The sequence below is a fragment of the Stegostoma tigrinum genome, chromosome 47, assembly GCF_030684315.1.
Source record: "Stegostoma tigrinum isolate sSteTig4 chromosome 47, sSteTig4.hap1, whole genome shotgun sequence".
In the NCBI taxonomy this organism is placed as follows: Eukaryota; Metazoa; Chordata; class Chondrichthyes; order Orectolobiformes; family Stegostomatidae; genus Stegostoma; species Stegostoma tigrinum.
The window spans coordinates 4,351,308-4,370,901 of NC_081400.1; the positions used below are offsets into that span (position 1 = coordinate 4,351,308).

A 19,594-nucleotide genomic window follows, 5' to 3' on the forward strand; every position below is an offset into this window, starting at 1 on the left:
TGAGGCAGTATAGCTAACCACTGAGCCTCCACGTCACCTGAATGGATGGGGTCTAAGGGCATGAGTTGAGTGTGTTGTGGGGTGGGCATTCAGACTGGCACCAACGACCCCCTCCCCAACTACTGACTGCACCCTGCTGAAACCTACCAATGATCTGCATGTGCCTCCCTCAACCACTCCACACAAGTCACTGGTACGACGAGTTTGATGAGAGAGATAATGGGCAGTCGGTCAAACTCAATAAAAGAGAGCTGGGATAACCAGTGCGGGTGCGGGTGCGGGTGCGGGTGCGGGGTCGGGGGAAAAAGGTGGAGGAAAGAAAATAAATCAAAGGATCAGTTTTAGCCAGAGGAAAATGACACAGAGGTCCCAGTCTGACTCACCCAACAGGAAACATTAGCAACTATTTAAATAAAAATCAAAAAAGAACCCTTTCACTGTACTGTTTTGAAAGAAACGATTTTTTAAAAAGTTGTTGGGGGGGGGGGATGGTGAGAGAATTCTGTTTTGTAATCAGATAAAACACTGTTTCTGAGAAAGAATGGAGTCGACAGAAAGTCAAAGGGAAGAGAGGGAAAGTCAGGGAGGGGAGGAACGGGGAAAGCCAGACTCACCGATAGTGGAGATGTAAGTGCTGTTGAAGTTATCGTCAGCGAAGCGGATGATCAGACAGGTCTTTCCCACCCCGCTGTCCCCGATCAGCAGCAGTTTGAAGAGATAATCGTAGGCTTTCGCCATCTTGGAGCCAATCCTTACTGGAGAAGTTTTGTTGTTTTAGCAGGAGAAGTGGGAGGGGGGAAACGAAAGGAAGACAGATGAAGGAGTGGCTTTTTCAAACCTACGCCCGCTCATTGCCAAACCCTCCCTCACCCAGCGACTGTTTTTCCCTTTTATTTGCTATCTGTATCCGTAGAAAGAAAATAAACTATTTTTCCCCACCCCCTGCAAAAAAAGTTTTACTTTCCCTGCAAACTTTTTAAAAAACATTCTGCGTCGCCTTCATTCATTGGATCATGATAATCACATCGAATATTAAATATCTCTCATCCCCCCCCTTCCAATCTTTGTTCTCAGTTTTATGCGGTACAGAAAAACCGAAAGAACTGCGGATGCTGTAAATCACAAGCAGCTCTGAGGAAGGGGCACTGGGCCCGAAACGTTAACTCTGTTTTCTCCTTCACGGATGCTGCCAGACCTGCTGTGCTTTTCCAGCAATTTTGTTCTTGTGTGGTAAATGTTTGGGGGTCTGATTTTAAAAAGTGTTGCCCCTTTGCTCAAAGCAAGCAATGCTTTTCTCAAATTCCACCCCCCCCCCTCCCACCAAGACAAAACAAGCATCCAGTAAAATCTGTGAAGGACACATAGAATTTTATAACTTTGCCCATGGGTTCCTGAAAAAGCTACCTGGAAAAATTCCCCAGCCCTTATCTCTGTAGCTCTCCAAATTCATCGCTTTCAAAATGCGCATCTCTTTACAAAACTGCCATGTATCTGCCTTCGCCACTCACCCCAGGCAGTGCATTCCAAATCCTCACAACTGAGTTAGGAGTTAACAACATTTCTCACTCCTAGTTCTCTTAGTTGGAAGTTTGAAAATTGTGACCCCCCCTAGTTACTGATGTAGCATCTAGTGGAAACAGAATATCCTTCCTTCCCCTGTCAAAATTGTTCAATAAAGTCAACTTTTTGCAGTGCCAAGGAAATGTCCAATTTCTATAATCTTTCCTTGCGCCTAAAATCCCCCTTTCCTGGTAAACTCTAGTAAACGTCGGTTGAACTCCAGGGCTTTAAAATCCTTCCCTAAATAAGGTGCCCTGAGGTGAACACAATATTCCAAACGTGGTCTGACCAAAGATTTGTATAGGTATAGCATCAATTCCTTGCGTTTATACCGCTGTCACACATTGATCTCTAGAGAGTGATACAGCTGTTCGGCCTGGAAACAGACCCTTCAGTCCAACTCATCCATGCTGACTTGACATCCTAAATTAATCTAGTCCCATTTGCCAACAGTTAGCCCATATCCCTTTAAACTCTTCCTTTCATGTACCCTTCCAGAAGCCTTTTAAATGTTAGAATTGTATCAGCTCCCACCACTTCACTGGCAGCTCATTCTATACATACACCATGCTCTGTGTGAAAAAGTTGCCCCTTAGGTCCATTTCAAATCTTTCTCCTCACAAAAACCTATGCCTAGTTTCAGACTCCCATACTCTCTGTCCAGTTCTGTGTGAAAAAGTGTGCAGCTCAGGAGGTGTTAATAGGAGGTGGTAGCTAATGTCCCTCAGGCTGGTCCACCTTCTCCTGGGGGAGGCGACAGTCCATTGGTACTGTCTCCTATAGGTCAGGACCTCCACCTTTTCCTGTGCCTCTAGCCTCTGTGTGAGAACTTAGGTTCGGCCTGCTTTGGTCAAGGGCAAATTTCATGGAGGTGTCATGGCTCAGAAGGGTGCCATTTGGCCTGTCTTGTCAGCGCCGCCTCTCCAACAAACCGGAGTGCCATTCGCTTGACTTCTCCCCGTACTCTTGCACATTAATTCAATTCAACTAACTGTCCAATGCCCTCATGAATGCCAGACTTGAGTCTGCCAACACCGAACCTCCAGGCACTGTGTTCCAGACCCGAACCATTCCTCGGAAGCAGAGGGAGCAGAGGTCCTGTTGTGCCATCTTGGCGCCTGGAGCACCACTGGCCATCTCTGTTGTCAGCCCAACCAGGAGACCCTGCGGCCGTTTCTTTTTGGCGCTGTTTATCTGGGCTTTCTTGCTGGTAACAAAGAGACCACAGTTTGTAGCACCCCATGGATGGATCCAGTTTCCATATGGCATGTGTGCTATTTGCACAGCACTGTCTGCGCAGAGAACAATGTTAAACTGTCGTAATAAAACAAAACTGAGCGGATGCCAGACTGCACATACCTCGGTCACATTAGTGTCTTCCTCTGTCCTCTTCACCTGCATGGCTCTGCTCAGGCCTGGAGGGGAGGATGGAACCATCTTTAGTGTGGTCTCCACAATACTGTCTCAGGCAGGAGGCATGGCACCCTGCAGATTACTCTGATACATTCAGAGGACACTAGGGATGGAAGAAAGAACTAATAAAAGTTTCAAGAGACACGGTGGATGAATCGAGAGTGATCAGCTTTTCATTAGCCGCAAGTAACATGACCCGAGGTCTATCACAGTCAGGAAGCAGACCCTTAGGTTCAACTACTCTGCTGCCGACCATGTTCCCAAATCAAACTGGTCCTGCATTTTGTCCGTATCCCTCCAAAACTTTCCCATTCATGTCCTCATCCAAATGTCTTTTAAATATTGTAACTGTACCTGCATCCGCCATTTCCTGTGGCAGTTCATTTCACACACCGACCACTCTCTGTGTGATAAAACTGCTCCTGTGTCCTCTTCAAAACTTTCTCCTCTCACCTTAAAAATATGCCACCTAGTTTTGAACTCCCCCGCCCTACGGAAAAGACTCATGCTCCAGCCCATGTCCAATTGCAGTCCTTGAGTGGGCCCCCTGGTCCTCCTCACTTGCAGTCACACCTTCCTGTTCCTGATCAAATCAGATGGCCTTGTCCAAAGGACTGTGACTCCCTCCTGGAATAAAGTGCCCCGCTAGCTATACCCGTCCCCGATGCACCACAGTGTCTGAAGCTCAGTCTTCACTTCAACTGCCCTGAAATGAAGTCCCGCTATTGCACACACATATTGCAGATGTGCTGGGAATTGTAGAGTTACAGGGATGGGCTGGATTTGGGTGGGAAGCTCTTCAGAGGGTTGGTGTCGACACAATGGGCTGAATGGCCTGCGTCCACACTGAAGGAATTCTATGATTCCATGCTACTCACCTTATTTCTGCCCATCATGATTTTATAAACTTCAATAAGGTCATTCCTCAACCCCCTACACTCCAGTGAAAAACATCCCAGCCTATTTTTATAACTCAAACCCCTCCTGGCAACATCCTAGTAAATTTGTTCTCTGAACCCTCTGCAATTCAATAATATCCAATAGCCATTGTTTATACAGGGCGTACCCAACTTACAAAGGTCTGACTTACAAATCTTGTAACTTATGAATGATATCCCATTTTACGATTAGTTTTAAGGATTCGACATGCAAACATTCAATTGTACTTACGAACGGATATTTTATTTTGTACTGTATTATGTTCCAACTTGTGTACAAATTGACCAATATACATGCTCAGCAGTAGAACCCATTCTTAACCCAGGGACTTCCTGTATTGGCAGGCTGCTGTACACTTTCATAATCCTTGTCTTGCCAAAGATCCTGGATATCTCACCCATATAGGGCCTGTTTCATTTGATGGACATTGCATCATTTGATGCCCTCAAATTTGAATGGATAGCACTCTGAAAACCCGTGAGGGTCAGACGTATGCCTACTTTACAAAACCACAACTATTTTACATGTTACGCCTCACTGACAATGCTGTCACTTTAAGAGATTACTTTGTCCTGCCGTTGTTTGAAGCGAGTTTGTAAGGCAGAGGCGCAGAACTGGCAAGGACCTCTTCAGTAAACACAGCTTGGGAAGCCTTAGGTTTTTTAAACAGCCTGAATGGGTGTGGCCAGTTCTCACAGATCCAAATTTCTGGGTTTGTTTTTTTTTCAGTAACACCACAAGATGTTGGGCAGTTTAGAGTCAACCACATTCCTGTGGGTTTGGAGTCACATGTAGGCCAGACCAGGAAAGGATGGCAGTTTCCTTCCCTAAAGGACATTAGTGAACCAGGTGGGTTTTTCTGACAATCGATCTCACAGTCATCATTAGATTCTCAATACCGGATATTTTTATTGAATTCAAATTCCACCACCTGCCATGGCAGGTTCGACCAGGTCCCCAGAACATTATCTGGGTCAACAGTCCAGTGATAATACCACTAGGCCACTGCCTTCCTGACGTGATAAGAATAAATCAAATCAAATCATAGCCTAAACTATTCAACTGAGAAATGGCCAGCAGAAAACCTTTATCATTGATAACTGGTCATGAGACAACAGCTCGATCAACTATTTGTACCAACCGAAACTCAACCTGTTTACAACTCCTTGGATCCAATTTGACTGCAACCATACTTTAACATTGCTCGAATAAGCAGCTGTGTAAATAATGCCTACAATGAGTGTCAGGTAACTTGCTTTCAAAACATGCATCAATCCTCCAGCCAGCTTGCTTTTTCAAACACTTCTTCTCTCACTTCAGTCTGCAAACACAAAACCACAGAAGTAAAAACAAATATTATTGATGTATCTGAGGTGGAGATAGGAAAAACATACTTTTGTTATAACAGAGAAGATCAGTTCACTGTTCCGATTGTTTCCAAATTCGAAAATATATTGAAACCCCAGTTTTTTTTATCCACATTGCATTGATACGATGCCCATTTATTTTCCCCAACTGACACCAATTTAGTCATACAGCTTGGAAACAGCCTCTTCAGTCCAACTAGTCCACACTGACCATATTCCCAAGATAAACTATTCCCACCTGCGTTTGGTCCATATCCCTCCAAATCTTTCCTATTCATAAACTTGTTCAAATGTCTTTTAAATGTTGCCACTGTACCTGGCGTCCACCACTTTCTCTGGAAGTTCATTCCACAGACGAAGCACTCTCTGTGTGAAAAAATTGTCCCTCATGTCCTTTTTAAATCCTTCTCCTCTCACTTAAAAATATGCCTAATAGTTTTGAACTCCTCCACCCTTGCTTTACATCTTTGTTTTACACTTTACATCTTCATCTTGTCTGGTCATGGACTTAATTCAGCCACTAAGATTTATAGAGTCACAGAGGAGTACAGCACAGAAACAGACCCTTCAGTCCACTTCTTCCATGCTGGCTAGATTTCCTAAATTAACCTAGTCCCATTTGCCAGCATTTGGCCCATACCGCACTAAACCCTTCCTGTTCATGTACACTTCCAGGTGCCTATCAAATGTTGTAATTATACCAGCCTCCACCACTTCCTCTGGCAGCTCATTCCATACATGCACCACCCTCTGTGTGAAAAAGTTACCCCTCAGGCCTCTTTCACCTTAAACCTATGCCCCTCTAGTTTTGGACTCCCCTATCCTGAGGGAAAGACATTGGCTATTCACCCCATCCATGTCCCTCATAATTTTATAGCCTCTATAAGGTCACCCCCTCAGCCTCCGATGCTCCAGAGAAAATATTCCCAGCCTACTCAGCCACTCCCTATCTCAAGCCCTCCAATTCCGTCAACATCCTTGTAAATCTTTTCTGAAGCCTTTCAAGTCTCACAACATCCTTCCTATAGCAGAGACCAGAATTGAACATGGTATTCCAAAAGTGGCCTCAAACAAAGACTGATATCTGTGCAAGACAAAGCTCATTTTGGCAGCTGGATATGTTTGCGAATCCTTGCTGGGGGATCTTGTGTTGGTTGGGGTGGCGGTGGGGGGTGCGTTAGTTTCCTTATCCTGCATAAAGCCTGTGGGAGCAGCACTGGCAACAGATGTCAACAGTGCAATTGTTTTAAAAAATTACTCATCAAACAGTTTTAGAGTCATGTAAATGTCCTGCTCGCATCACAGCTATTTATGGGCAGCATCGTGGCTCAGCGGTTAGCACTGCTGCTTCACAGCGCCAGGAACCCAGGTTCAACTCCAGCCTCTGTGCGGAGTTTGCACATTCTCCCCGTGTCTGCGTGGGTTTCCTCCGGGTACTCCGGTTTCCTCCCACCGTCCAAAGATGTGCAGGTTAGGGTGGGTTGGCCATGCTAAATTGCCCAGTGTTCGGGGACCGTGTAGATTAGATGAATTAAAGGGGGATGGGTCTGGGTGGGATGCTCCAAGGGTTAGTGTGGATTTGTCGGGCCGAAGGGCCTGTTTCCATGCTGCAGGGATTCTACGATCTATGAGTGCCCTTAGAGACAGTGAGTTCCAAACATCCACCACTCTCTGGGTGAAAGAATCTTTCCTCACTGTAAACATTCTGACCCCTTACCATTCATCTACGCCCCTCCCCGATCATTGATCCCTCTATGAGATCCTAAATGAATTTAATCCCATTTGCTAGCATTTGGCCCATATCCCTTTTAAACCCTTCCTATTTGAGCATCCATCCAGATGTCATTTAAATGTTGTAATTATACCAGCCTTCACCACTTCCTCTGGCAGCTCGTTCCACACACATGCCACCTTCTGTGTGAAAAAGTTGCCCCTTTAAAGTCCCTTTCTAAATTTTTCCTCTCTCACCTTACATCTATGCCCCCTCGTATTCTATTCCCCCTTCCTGGGGAAAAAACCTTGGCCATTCACTCCTTGGCCATGCCCCTCCTGCTTTTATAAACCTGTATAAGAGCATCCCTCGGCATGTGATACACAAGGGAAAATAGCCCCAGCCTTTTCAGCTCTTCCTATAACTCAGACCCTCCAACTGATGACAGCTTTTGCTCCTCTGCAAAGTCATCCATCACTAATGCTGTTTTTTCTCAACTCACTGCAACTCTTGTTCCTCAGTTGCTCTCTATGATCACCCATCTACCATGATTCCTGTGATGTGGAGGTGCTGGTGTTTGACTGGGGTGGAAGTTACATGACACTGGGTACAGTCCCAGAGATAGTAGGAACTGCCGATGCTGGAGAATCTGAGATAACAATGTGTACAGCTGGATGAACACAGCAGGCCAAGCAGCATCAGAGGAGCAGGAAAGCTTGACGTTTCGGGTCGGGACCCTTGTTCAGAAACTGGGAGGGAAAGGGGATTCTGAAATAAATAGGGAAACAGTGGGAGGCAGATAGAAGATGGATAAAGGAGAACATAGGGTGAGTGAAGACAGACAGGTCAAAGAGGTGGGGTTAGAGCCATTAAGGTGAATGTATGTGGGGAGTTAGGGAGGGGATAGGTCAGTCCAGGGAGGATGGACAGGTCAAGGGGGTAGGATGAGGTTAGTAGGTAGGAGATGAGGGTGGGATTTGAGGTGGGAGGAATGGTTAGGCAGGCGGGGACGAGCTGGGCTGGTTTTGGCATGCAGTGGGGGGAGGGGAGATTTTGAAGCTTGTGAAGTCCACATTGATATCATTGGGCTGCAGGGTTCCCAAGCGGAATATGAGTTGCTGTTCCTGCAACCTTCGGGTGGCATCATTGTGGCACTGCAGGAGGCCCATGATGGACATGTCGTCTGAGGAATGGGAGGGGGAGTTGAAATGGTTCGCGACTGGGAGGTGCAGTTGTTTAGTGCGAACCGAGCGTAGGTGTTCTGCAAAGCCGTCCCCAAGCCTCCGCTTGGTTTCCCCGATGTAGAGGAGGCCACAATGGGAACAGTGGATACAGAATACCACATTAGCAGATGTGCAGGTGAACATCTGCTTGATGTGGAAAGTCTTCTTGGGGCCTGGGATGGGGGTGAGGGGGGAGGTGTAGGGGCAGGTGCAGCACTTCCTGCGGTTGCAGGGAAAAGTACTGGGTGTGGTGGGGGTGGAGGGGAGTGTAGAGCGGACAAGGGAGTCCCAGAGAGAGTGGTCCCTCCGGAAAGCAGATAAGGGTGGGGAGGGAAAAATGTCTTTGGTGGTGGGGTCAGATTGCAGATGGCGGAAGTGTTGGAGGATGATGCGTCGGATCCGGAGGTTGATGGGGTGGTATTGTGACTCCGCCGTCAGTTTCAAGACTATACTTTGTCCTTTATTGTTGAAGTGAGGTTGTAAGGCAGAGGTAATGAGCTGCCTCTAAGAAATTTAAACAACTTGTGAGGCTTTGGGGATTGTTTTTAAATTGGAACAATGGAAGCAGCCTGGGTAGGGCCAGCTCTCTCAGACCAGGCTTTCAGGTTTTTTAGATTTTAGGTTTAGGTTTAAGCAGAAACCTTTGGGATCTCAAAAGAGTTGGAAGCTTCCATGAATGTCTCCTGGCTGCTACATTCTCTGAATTTTCTCTTCCCGCTGGATTGGAGAACTGGATGTGAGAATCTATGTCTAGTTTTTCCTTCTTCGCCAAGGAATTTGTTATATGGGATTTGTTTACGATATTGGAGCAGTAATTAGTAATAGTTACTGTATCTATTATTCAGTTGAGTTTTCCAACAGAGTTAAGTTATTCTAAATTCCTCTTTCTTTGGTTGTATTTTAATGATAGTGTATTGATAATTTTGCCTAATGTGGAGTAGTTTGACCAGCCGCATTACATCTGGAACACAGCACTTCACGTCTACCTTTAAAACAAGAAAAAAACGAGAGTCTAGACTACCTTCTTAAAATATTTTGAGACGATCTGGATCGCTCCATAATGCTATTCCACCTATCCATGCACTCATGATTTTATAAATCTCTATAAGGTCTTCCCTCAGCCTCCAAACACCAGGGAAAATAGCCCCAGCCTGTTTACCTCCTCTTAATAGCTCAAACCCTCCCAATGATGGAAGCTTTTGCACCTCTGCAACACCACCCATCAATAGCCCCGTTTTGGGTTAACCTGTGGCAAGTCTTGTTTCCCTATCACTCCCTATGATCACTCATCTACCATGGCTCCTCATCAAGTGGAATGTTGATTTTAAAATTCTCATCTTTGTGCTTGGGGTTGGGGGGGGCAGTGGTATTCACGTGTCATGGAATCTCTGCAGTGTGGAAGCAGGCCATTTGGCCCACTGAGTCCATACTGACCCTCTGAAGATCGTCCCATCCAAGCCCACTACTCCTATATTTTTCCTGTGACCCTGCATTTCTCAGTATTCTCAACTGACTAGCTAATCAAGTACCCCAAGCTTGTGCTCGAAGGTTGTGGGTTCAGTACACACGATGTAATAAAATTCAATGTAACTTGCATCCAAAAGAATTCATTGTAGTCTTGAATAAAGTTAAATGTAGATTATGTAACAATAATAAAAATCAACCAACAAATTCATTTGTGTTGTAAGGGAGGCTAAAAGAAGAAATATTGAATTGAAATTAAAAACTAATACATCATACACTCTCAAGGACATACAGTCATACAGCATGGAAACAGAACCTTTGATCCAACCAGTCCATGCTGAACATAATCCCAAACTAAACTAGTCCCACCTGCCTGCTCCTGGCCGAGATCCCTCAAAACCTTTCCTATTCATGTACTTATCCAAATGGCTTTAAAATGTTGTAGCTGTGCCCCCATCTGCCAAACCCCATCTCTACCCCTTGTGATTTTATAAACCTCTACAAGGTCACCTCTCAAACTGCTACATTCCAGTGGAAAAAGTCCCAGCCTTTCTTTATAACTCAAGCTTTACATCCTGTCAAATCTCTTCTGAACCCTCTCTAGCTTAATAATATCCTTCCTGTAACTGGTATATAGCATCTTTGCCATAGACAAATAGTGTCGTCTTGCAGAGGTCTGACACACACTTACATGTGCACTTTCCAACAGACGTCTGAACTGTATTCCCTAGTTACTGATTCAATGCCTCTAATCCTTCCTGGCAATACTCCTTGCTGGGGGAGACCAGTCAGTGTGGAACAGTTTGGTGATTTATTGATTTATTGTCACATGTAACGAAATACAGCTTTGTTCACCAGTGCAACAGGCAGATCACTGCAAAGGATGTACAGATCGATGGGAGCTCAATTCTCCTTTTGGTTGGGGTATGGATATTCAGGATCTGCCATGAGGAAGGGTCCTCGGACCCGAAACGTTAACTCGGATCTTTTCTTCACAGGTGTTGCCAGACCTGCCGAGCTTTTCCAGCAACTTCTGTACTTGTTCATGGTTCCTTGGGTTGAAATGACCTTCAGACAGGAAACTTGGAAAAGTTGTTTCTCGCTGTCAGAAAGCAATTGGGCCTCAGAACCCACACTTTTGTTATATGGGCAATTCAAGAGACATCTCATACCTTCAGGAAACAGAGGGGTGGTGGTGGAGGGGTGCAGACGTGCTATAAATTAAGTCAAAGAATTGAAGCATTAAGAATACAAGATGTAGCCACGTATTCTTGCATTCTGTCTGTTTCCTGAAGGTACTAAAATTTGCAAATACGACGGAAATTGCTAGAATCATTCAGCGGGTCTAGCAGTATCTGAGGGAAGAGAAACACAGTTAACATTTCAATTAGGTGACCTTCTACCAGAACAGCTTTGGCCTCAAATTTAGCCTTGGATTAATTAGCAGGGGACACATAATTAGCAAAGGAACTAGAGATGACAAGCCTAACACAGCGTGGAGATGGAGGAACACAGCAGGTCAGGCAGCATCAGAGGAGTAGGAAAGTTGATGTTTTGGGTTGGGACCCGTCTTCAGAAAGTCAGAACTCCTGCTTCTCTGATGCTGCGGGACTTGCTGTGTTCTTCCAGATCCACACTGTGTTAGATTCTGACTCCAGCAACTGCAGTTCTTGCTATCTCCCAGAGATGTTGAATGATTTATTTTCATGCAGTGATCTGGAATGAATTGCCTGCATTAAAGAGCTGATACAGGAATGGAAGACTGCATGGTTTCCTCCTGGGCTGTGGGGTTCCAGGAATGTGGAATAGTTCAATCCTAAGAGACTATCGAAGGCATATGTTTTAGCATTCTTTCAACTTTTTTTATTAATTCATGGGATGAGAACATCATACATTTTTAAATGCTAGGCCAGCATTTGTTGCCCACTCCTTATTAACCAGGGGGCAGTTAAAAGTTAACTCCATCACTGGAGGTCTGGAGTCACTTGTAGGCCAGACCAGATAAGGATGGCAGTTTCCTTCCCTAAAGAACATTAGCGATCCAACAATCAACAATGCATTTACAGTCATCATTAGACTCTTATTTCAAGATTATTATTTTCAAGTCAAATTCCATCATCTGCCATGGCAGGATTCAAACCCAGGCCCCAGAACATTACATTAACAGTCTAGCAGTAATACCACTAGGCCATTACCTAATTAATTTGTTGAGTGGTTCATCTTAAGTAAGTTTGCAGGTTGGGAATGGGCTTGTGTGCTAGCAGGGGAGTGATAGGATTGAACAGTCTCCAGCCTTGCAACTTCTCCTATTTTGAAATGAAATAACTGGCTCCGACAGTAAATGAAAATCAAAGTATCAAATGGCACTTATCAAGCGTTGCAGAGTGAAAACCCAGCCTAAGACCCATGGTACCCACAAGCTGTGGGAGTCCCACGTGTTCCATAAACCACTGTCACTTGTTGTAAACACCCATCGGGTTCACCTTTGTCTTTGAAGAAAGGAAATCTGCCATCCTTATTCAAATGGGTCTATGTGTGACTCCAGACCCCCACAGTGATGAACTTGACTCTCAAACATAAACAAAAGTTCTGGAGAACCCCTATTCTTTTAAGCTGTGGAGTTGAAATGCCCATCAGCCATGATTAAATGGCAGAGTTCACTCGATGGGCCGAATGGCCTTACTTTCACTCCTGTGTCTTATGGTCTTATGGACATGTACCCAAACATTCCCAGGACAGGGAGGGTATGGAGATGGATACAGATTATCTTCTTTTAAACTGAAAGATCTCTCTGCTCTTTTAAACTGGAAGTAAACACTCCCAGGACAGGGATAGCACAGGGTTAAATATGGTGTAAAGCTCCCTGCACACCAGGAATGGAGTTATAAGGAGACGCTGGATAGGCTGGGACCTTTCACGAGCAGGGGAGGATGATCTTATAGAGATTTATAAATTCCACAAAAGACATAGATAAGGTACATAGCAAAGCTTTTTGCCTATGGTGGGGGAGTTCAAAACTAGAGGGTGTACTTGAAGGTGAGAGGAGAAAAGAAGTAAATGGAGCCTGAGGGGCAACTTTTTTTACATTAATGGAATGAACTACCACAGGAAGTGGAACATCCAGGTACAGTTACAATATTTAAAACACATTTGGACAAACACATGAATAGGAAATGTTTACAGGTATATGGGCCAAATACAAGCAAATGGGGCTAGTTCAGTTGAGGAAATCTGGTGAGCATGGACAAGTTGGGGCCAATGGGTCTGTTTCTGTGCTCAATGACTCAATGTATTCTATTACAGTAATGCTCTCTCCACACTGACGCCTCAAACACTCCCAGGACAGGGACAGCGCGGGGTTAGACAGAGTAAAGCTCCCTCTACACTTTCCTTTCAAACCTCAAGTCAATGTCCATGTTGAATGACTCTATAAAACGTAGGAGGTCATTGACCTCACTAGACCGTACCAAGATGGCGGCCGGGATCGCAAGAGGGCGGAGCAGGTGACCTAGGCCGTGACGCAGCCCGCTTCCGGCCCCTGCGCCCACCCGAGGGGCGGGAACCCCGTTATATCCGGGTCCCCGGGCCGGCCTCCTTCCTTTTCCACGCCGGCGCTTCCACGCTCAACATGCCTGTGAGTGTCGGGGGAGGAAAAAGAAATCGCGGCATCGAGTGGGCCGGAGGTTTTGGGGAGGATGAAAAAGCGATAAGCGAGAAGTCAAAGGGGAGGGCTAGTCGATGCGGAAGGGAGGGTGCGAGAGGACTTACTTTGAAAATGCGTTTATTGTCGGGGAAAGGAGAAGAATCGCTCACCCTTCTAGGCAAAGATGGCGGCGGCTTCTTCTTGTCGTGCTAACCGTCGTGCGCGCGGCCGCCGTTGCCCTGGAAGCCGGGCGCGCGAGGGTCTGCGACTCCCTCCTGTTCGTCGCCGGGGGCAACGCCGCGCGAACCCGGAGTTGTCCTGAGGCGGCGGGGACGCCAGGGGCTACCGCCTGTCAATCAAATCTGGAACCCACCCCCCCGTCACCCGGGGCAACGTCGGGCGAGTCCGGACATGTTGCGCGGCGGTGGAGGGGGCGCGAGACGGACTGTTGCTTGTCAATCAAACCTGGAGCACCCCTTGACGTCAATCCCGTCACCCGGGGCAACGTTGGGGGCTGCTGACCCAGATTTAAAGGGACACTGCTGCAAGGGGTCTTCGGCGCCTGAAGGGGTTTCCAAAGTTGGGATGGATAGATGGGGGAGCAGGGTGCAGCTGAGGGTGTTTTTTTTGGGGTGGGGGACAGGATGGAGGCTGTGCCAGCCATCGGGAGCATTGCATGGCAAATGGATTCTTCTGAGATGACAAGGTGTGGAGCCTGATGAACACAGCAGTCCAAGCAGCATCGGAGGAGCAGGAAGGCTGAGGTTTTGGGTCTAGACCCTTCTTCAGCTTTGCTGCTTGGCCCTGCTGTGTCCATCCAGCTCTACACCTTGTTATCTCAGATTCTCCAGCATCGGCAGTTCCTAGTGCCTCTGTAACAAGTGAATTCTTCTGTCTCGCCATCCAAGTTGGAGCGCTTATTTTAACGTCAGCACCATTTGCATTTGGGCTTCCCCATTCCACGCATTGAGATATTTTGCATAAGGGCTTTGCAAGCTTCGTACACTTCATAGAATCTCTACAGTGTGGAATCAGGCCCTTCGCTCTTTTCCCCCCATGGTCTTACATAGAACAGTACAGCACAGAACAGGCCCTTCAGCCCACAATGTTGTGCCGACCATTGATCCTCATGTATGCAGCCTCAAATTTCTGTGACCATATACATGTCCAGCAGTCTCTTAAATGACCCCAATGACCTTGCTTCCACAACTGCTGCTGGCAACTCATTCCATGCTCTCACAACTCTCTGCGTAAAGAACCTGCCTCTGACATCCCCTCGATACTTTCCACCAACCAGCTTAAAACTATGACCCCTCGTGCTAGCCATTTCTGCCCTGAGAAATAGTCTCTGGCTATCAACTCTATCTATGCCTCTCATTATCTTGTATACCTCAGTTAGGTCCCCCTCTCCTCCTCCTTTTCTCCAATGAAAAGAGACCGAGCTCAGTCAACCTCTCTTCATAAGATAAGCCCTCCAGTCCAGGCAGCATCCTGGTAAACCTCCTCTGAACCCTCTCCAAAGCATCCACATCTTTCCTATAATAGGGCGCCCAGAACTGGACGCAGTATTCCAAGTGCGGTCTAACCAAAGTTTTATAGAGCTGCAACAAGATCTCATGACTCTTAAACTCAATCCCCCTGTTAATGAAAGCCAAAACACCATATGCTTTCTTAACAACCCTGTCCTCTTGGGTGGCCATCTTCTAGCCCACTTGCCTATAAGCTTTGCATACTAGGGTAGTTATTAACAGTGTCCTGGCCCCAAATGCTCATGCCTTCCATGTATTGAGGGCTTTTATTCACAGCCTCTGAACCCACTTGCATATGGGCATATTATGCTAGGGTAGCTATTAATGACCTGTCAGTCCTCTTGTCTGTGGGATTTGCAATCCAGGGTGCCTATTAACAGCCTCCTGCTTGGGGCTTCTGTAAGACGGGTCATTTAATAACTACCTCAATAACAGCAAAAACAAAGTTGCTGGAAAAGTTCAGGAGGTCTGGTAGTATCTGTGAAGCAGAAAACAGTTAACGTTTTGGGTCTGGCGACCCTTGCTCAGAACAACCTCCTGACCCACATGCTCAAAGGCTTTGCACAAAAGCTGGTGTGCTTTGTAACCTCATGCTGCCCATTGCACAAGGTATTGGACACTGGGGGCCATCAATATTAGCCCTCTGCCCCATGTGCAGAAGGACTTTTGCAAACTGGGGGTGTTTTGTTATCAACTTGCTGTCCTGTGTGCATTTTTAAAAAAAAGGGATGTGCACATCACTGGCAAGTCAGAAATCTGTTGCCTGTCCTCAACTGCCCCTTAAATTGTCTCAGCCATTTCAGAGCAGAGGCATCGCATGCATCTGGAGTCATCTGTCGTGTCTGACTGAGTAGTAGCAGCAGATTTCCGACCCTTAACGCCAGACATTTTTATGACAATTGAGGGTGGTCGTCATGTTCATTGAGAGTGATTTTAGGCTCCGGATTTTATTCATTGATTTTAAATTCCACAGCATGTCATGGATGGTATATGATCCTGTATCCAGATCATTAACTCGAGGCAGTAGGAACTGCAGATGGTGGAGAATCCGAGGTAACAAAGTGTAGAGCTGGATGAACACAGCAGGTTAAGCAGCATCAGAGCAGCAGGAAGGCTGATGTTTTGGCCCTAGACCCTTCTTCAGAAAGGTTTCTGAAGAAGGGTCTGGGCCCGAAACGTCAGCCTTCCTGCTCCTTGGCCTGCTGTGTTTATCCAGCTCTACATTTTGGTATCTCCTTAGCCTGAGGCTTCTCAATTAATGGCCATGTGATGCTATCAGTTCCTCCCCCCTTGAGAATCTGCGAGCTAGGGTGTTTATTGTCAGTCAGTTGCTCAAGTGGATTTGCAGTGTGCAGTTTTCCGATGCTGACATTGTCCAGCCTCAGCCAGTGATTGCACAAATTCCGGAGTAAAGCAGTCATTGCCTGGGATGTTCCTAGCCTGTTAAATGTGTGATGTTAATGCTATTTTGTCTGGTCAGGATTATTCAAAAGCTTTGTTTTTATTGTGTTGAGGAATGGGCGTCTCTCTATCTGAGCCCTGACACTCGAAAGGTACCATCTGAATTCTGCTAGTCTCCCCTCTTAAAAGCAACTTTCATGATGCCCAGTTAATGGCCTGGTATTGGAGGAGGCACTGACTGTACAGGAAGGGATCTAACACAACCCTGGCAAGTGGATAATTTCAGCTCAAAATGCTGGAGATCCAAATTCGTTCATTCTTCTGGGCTTTTGGCACATGAGGGTGACTGCTTGGATCCTGTACCCCCCACTTTTGAATCTGACCCTATGCTCCTCAATCCCTCTGTCCCACAGCATGATTAATTGCCTGAAGGAACAGGGGTATTTGAGGCATTTTGCTGTGGGTAGAGATGACTGTGTTACTCCGGGTGGCTGTCCTCCATTCCTGTTGGAGGTGTGGATGGGTGAGCAGTTGGCATGTTTGTTTGTGAGAGTGCTGAGTTGGCCTGTGTGGCTGTGTTTCTGGGTGGGCAGGGCCTGCAATCGAAATGAATTCCCACCCTGCTGCTGTGCGATGTTGTGTTTTATTTACTTGCAAGTGCTGCTGCTGTTACCTGAATGTCTCGGGTGGCTGGGTGGGACGGGGTTTGGGACTGGAGGTCTGGAAGCGTTTTCTCTTACTCATTCTTCTTGTCCGCAGCTGGCAAAAGATTTGCTACATCCGTCTCCCGAGGAGGAGAAGAGGAAACACAAGAAGAAACGTTTGGTGCAAAGCCCTAACTCTTACTTCATGGATGTCAAATGTCCTGGTGTGTATTCACTCCCTGATCCATGTGTTGGGGTGGCTGTCGACCCTGTAAGGCATGTTACCAGCTCCTTGGTGTTTCATCACTGGCCAAACGGAACACTTGGCACCAGTGTTTTTCCCTTTTCCTGTTGCTGGAGTCTGCGCACAGGACTGACATTTGCTTGTAGAGGCCCAGGTATCGGTATACCAGCCAGTCCATGTGGAACCTCAGTGGCTCTGCAGTTTACTGGGACCAGGCTGGTCCTGTTCTGCCTGCATTCTGACAACGGTCACAAATCAACATTGCTGACCTCTGGTCAGTTCCTCGCTAGAATGTGGCAAACATTCAAAATGTCCATTGCATTGCCGCTGGAACTGCGGCTCTTCTGGGAGTGTTTGGTTATCCCAGTGTAGAACGGAGTTTTACTCTGTATCAAACCCCATTCCGTGTCTGTGCCTGGTTTGTTCTTGTAAGTGCCTAAAACGGAGACAACATCCCTCTCCATACCTAATATTGTCGTCATGCGTGCATGTAAATTTTACTTCTATGCATATTTGATGTAAATAGTTTTCAGATACTCATTTGCTATGTTTTTGAAAGGTTTGTTCCTGCTTGTTATTTCTTAGGTTGCTACAAGATCACTACAGTGTTCAGCCATGCACAGACTGTCGTGTTGTGTGTTGGGTGCTCCACTGTGCTTTGCCAGCCTACTGGTGGAAAGGCCAGGCTAACAGAAGGTGAGTGCAGGCTGCCTGGTGCCTATTGCTATCTCCTCCTCCAGTGTGCACCCAGAAAGCCCTCGGTAACGTGACTGAATGAGACCTGAAACTGGGCAGGGGACAGACGTGGCACCTAATTCCCTCTCCGTTGTCACCTAGCGATATTCCCTAATGCTGTTCCCTATCTTGCAGCGGAAGGTTGATTGCTGGAAATGTGAGGGAGCATATAATTCCTGCTTAGGAACTGGGAGAGCACTCCTCTACTGCCTCCACTGTTTTTCCAAAAAAATTTGAATTCGGAAAGAAACAAAAGAGAGAAGCATGTGGGAAGGAGCTGTAACAATGGGATGAGAAAGAAAACGTTGGGTCAGTTGCTGTGCTGCACTAGGACTGGTTTCAGCTGTTGATTAAATTGAATTCATAATACAGTCCAGAAATGACTAAAATGCTAAGATAATATGTTCAGGAAAAATAGCAACTTTAAGGCAGTATGGGTTAAGTCTGGAGGTTGATGCAGAAACTGTAGCATTGATGAAAAATTAATTTCCTCCTTCACAAGTAGGGATCTGAAGTTATTTGGTGTGAGATGAAGTTGGGGCAGGCTTGTGGCAGCCCTGACTTGGAACAGCTCAGACAGGTGATCTTAGTGGGGGTGACAAAACTTACTTAAATTAAAACCATGCAGTTGTCTATAACCGTGTAGATGCTGGGTTGTACCAGAGCCTCAATGCTGTGTTTAAAAAGTGTGTAGGAGTCAAAGCTTGAGGGTACAGGTCATCAGAACAGCTGTGTTGCACTTTCCTGACACTCTACAAGGGTAACTGTCCCAGTCCCATTCCCACTCTCCCATCCTTTCCCTGTATCCTCATAATACTCCTTTTCAAGATTGGTTACTACTGGAGTATTGCATTGAATCCTGCTCTCCCTGCTATAGGAAAGATATTGGTTCAAAAAAGATTTACAAGGATTGTCATCATAGAATCCCTACAGTGTGGAAACAGTCCCTTCGGCCTACACCGACCTTCCTTCTCTGCCTGCTGTCTCCAAAGCTGCTACACCACCCTTCTGAAAGTGGGATGTCCACAGAGATACGCAGCTGAGGCCCAACCACTGATTTATTACAGGTTCTTGGCTTCTGTGCTGCTCACCCCTATTTGTGAAGCACAGGAGCCCTCGTGTCTACACCATCACCTACATCTACTTCTTTCCCACCACCAAGATTCTCAATGGAGAACTTGGTGGAAGCTCCTTCACCCAGAGACTGGGGCAGATGTGAGACCTGCTCCCAGGAGAGTAATTGAGAGTGGGTTGTGCCAATCTTTGATCCGCAAAGGTAGCAGGAGGCTCATGGGGAGTGTAAGTACTGACAGTCTTTCAAATTAATGCTGTGTGAGAAGTTCATTTTGACCGTTCTCCAAGGCAGCACATCCATCTTCTAGTCTTTCTGCTCTCTATCTCTACAGGCTGTTCCTTCAGAAGAAAGCAGCACTAAAATGGAAGTCGGCATCTCAGGATGGGTGAGATTACCTGCACCGCTGGGCATCGGGAAACTGGCAGAGGGATATTGATTCACTTCCCTGAGATCTGGTTGGCAGGAGGAAGGAAATGTATCTTGGTGGGGTGGGGGGGGAGGCTGATGGCGGAGGGGAGGTGTCATCACTGTCCTGTAGCCTTACCCATCTGGTTTATGTAAACTTTTTTGGACCTTCTGGTATTGAGTTATTTGTTAGAATTGTCAAATAAAATGTTGTAACATCTTTGGGTATTTTTCCTTCTGT

The 19,594-nt window shown here is 46.4% G+C and overlaps 2 protein-coding genes across 2 annotated transcripts in view; one reads left to right on the forward strand and one right to left on the reverse strand.

Moving 5' to 3' along the window:
• Positions 1-13,666, reverse strand: part of LOC125449666 (ras-related protein Rab-13-like) — a 49,542-nt gene extending 35,876 nt beyond the window's left edge. Inside the window, exons 1-3 of the mRNA XM_048525521.2 lie at positions 13,491-13,666; positions 2,920-3,076; positions 615-755 (exon numbers count right to left, since the gene is read on the reverse strand). Of these exons, the coding sequence (XP_048381478.1) occupies positions 615-738 (124 nt within the window). The 5' untranslated portion in view covers positions 739-755; positions 2,920-3,076; positions 13,491-13,666. The remainder of the gene's footprint in view (positions 1-614; positions 756-2,919; positions 3,077-13,490) is intronic.
• On the forward strand, positions 13,197-19,573 carry LOC125449667 (small ribosomal subunit protein eS27). The gene is made up of 4 exons (XM_048525523.1): positions 13,197-13,311; positions 17,010-17,118; positions 17,724-17,834; positions 19,280-19,573. Exons 1-4 carry the CDS (start codon positions 13,306-13,308, stop codon positions 19,306-19,308), a joined length of 255 nt encoding a protein of 84 aa, XP_048381480.1. The 5' UTR covers positions 13,197-13,305; the 3' UTR covers positions 19,309-19,573.
• Positions 19,574-19,594: the final 21 nt, after the last annotated feature.

What these genes read in the sequence shown, in the direction of transcription:
- LOC125449667 (XM_048525523.1), top strand. An exon ending in CATGGATGTCAAATGTCCTG is followed by an intron (nt 17,119 to 17,723) that starts GTGTGTATTCAC and finishes GTTATTTCTTAG; the next exon opens with GTTGCTACAAGATCACTACA. An exon ending in AAAGGCCAGGCTAACAGAAG is followed by an intron (nt 17,835 to 19,279) that starts GTGAGTGCAGGC and finishes CTATCTCTACAG; the next exon opens with GCTGTTCCTTCAGAAGAAAG.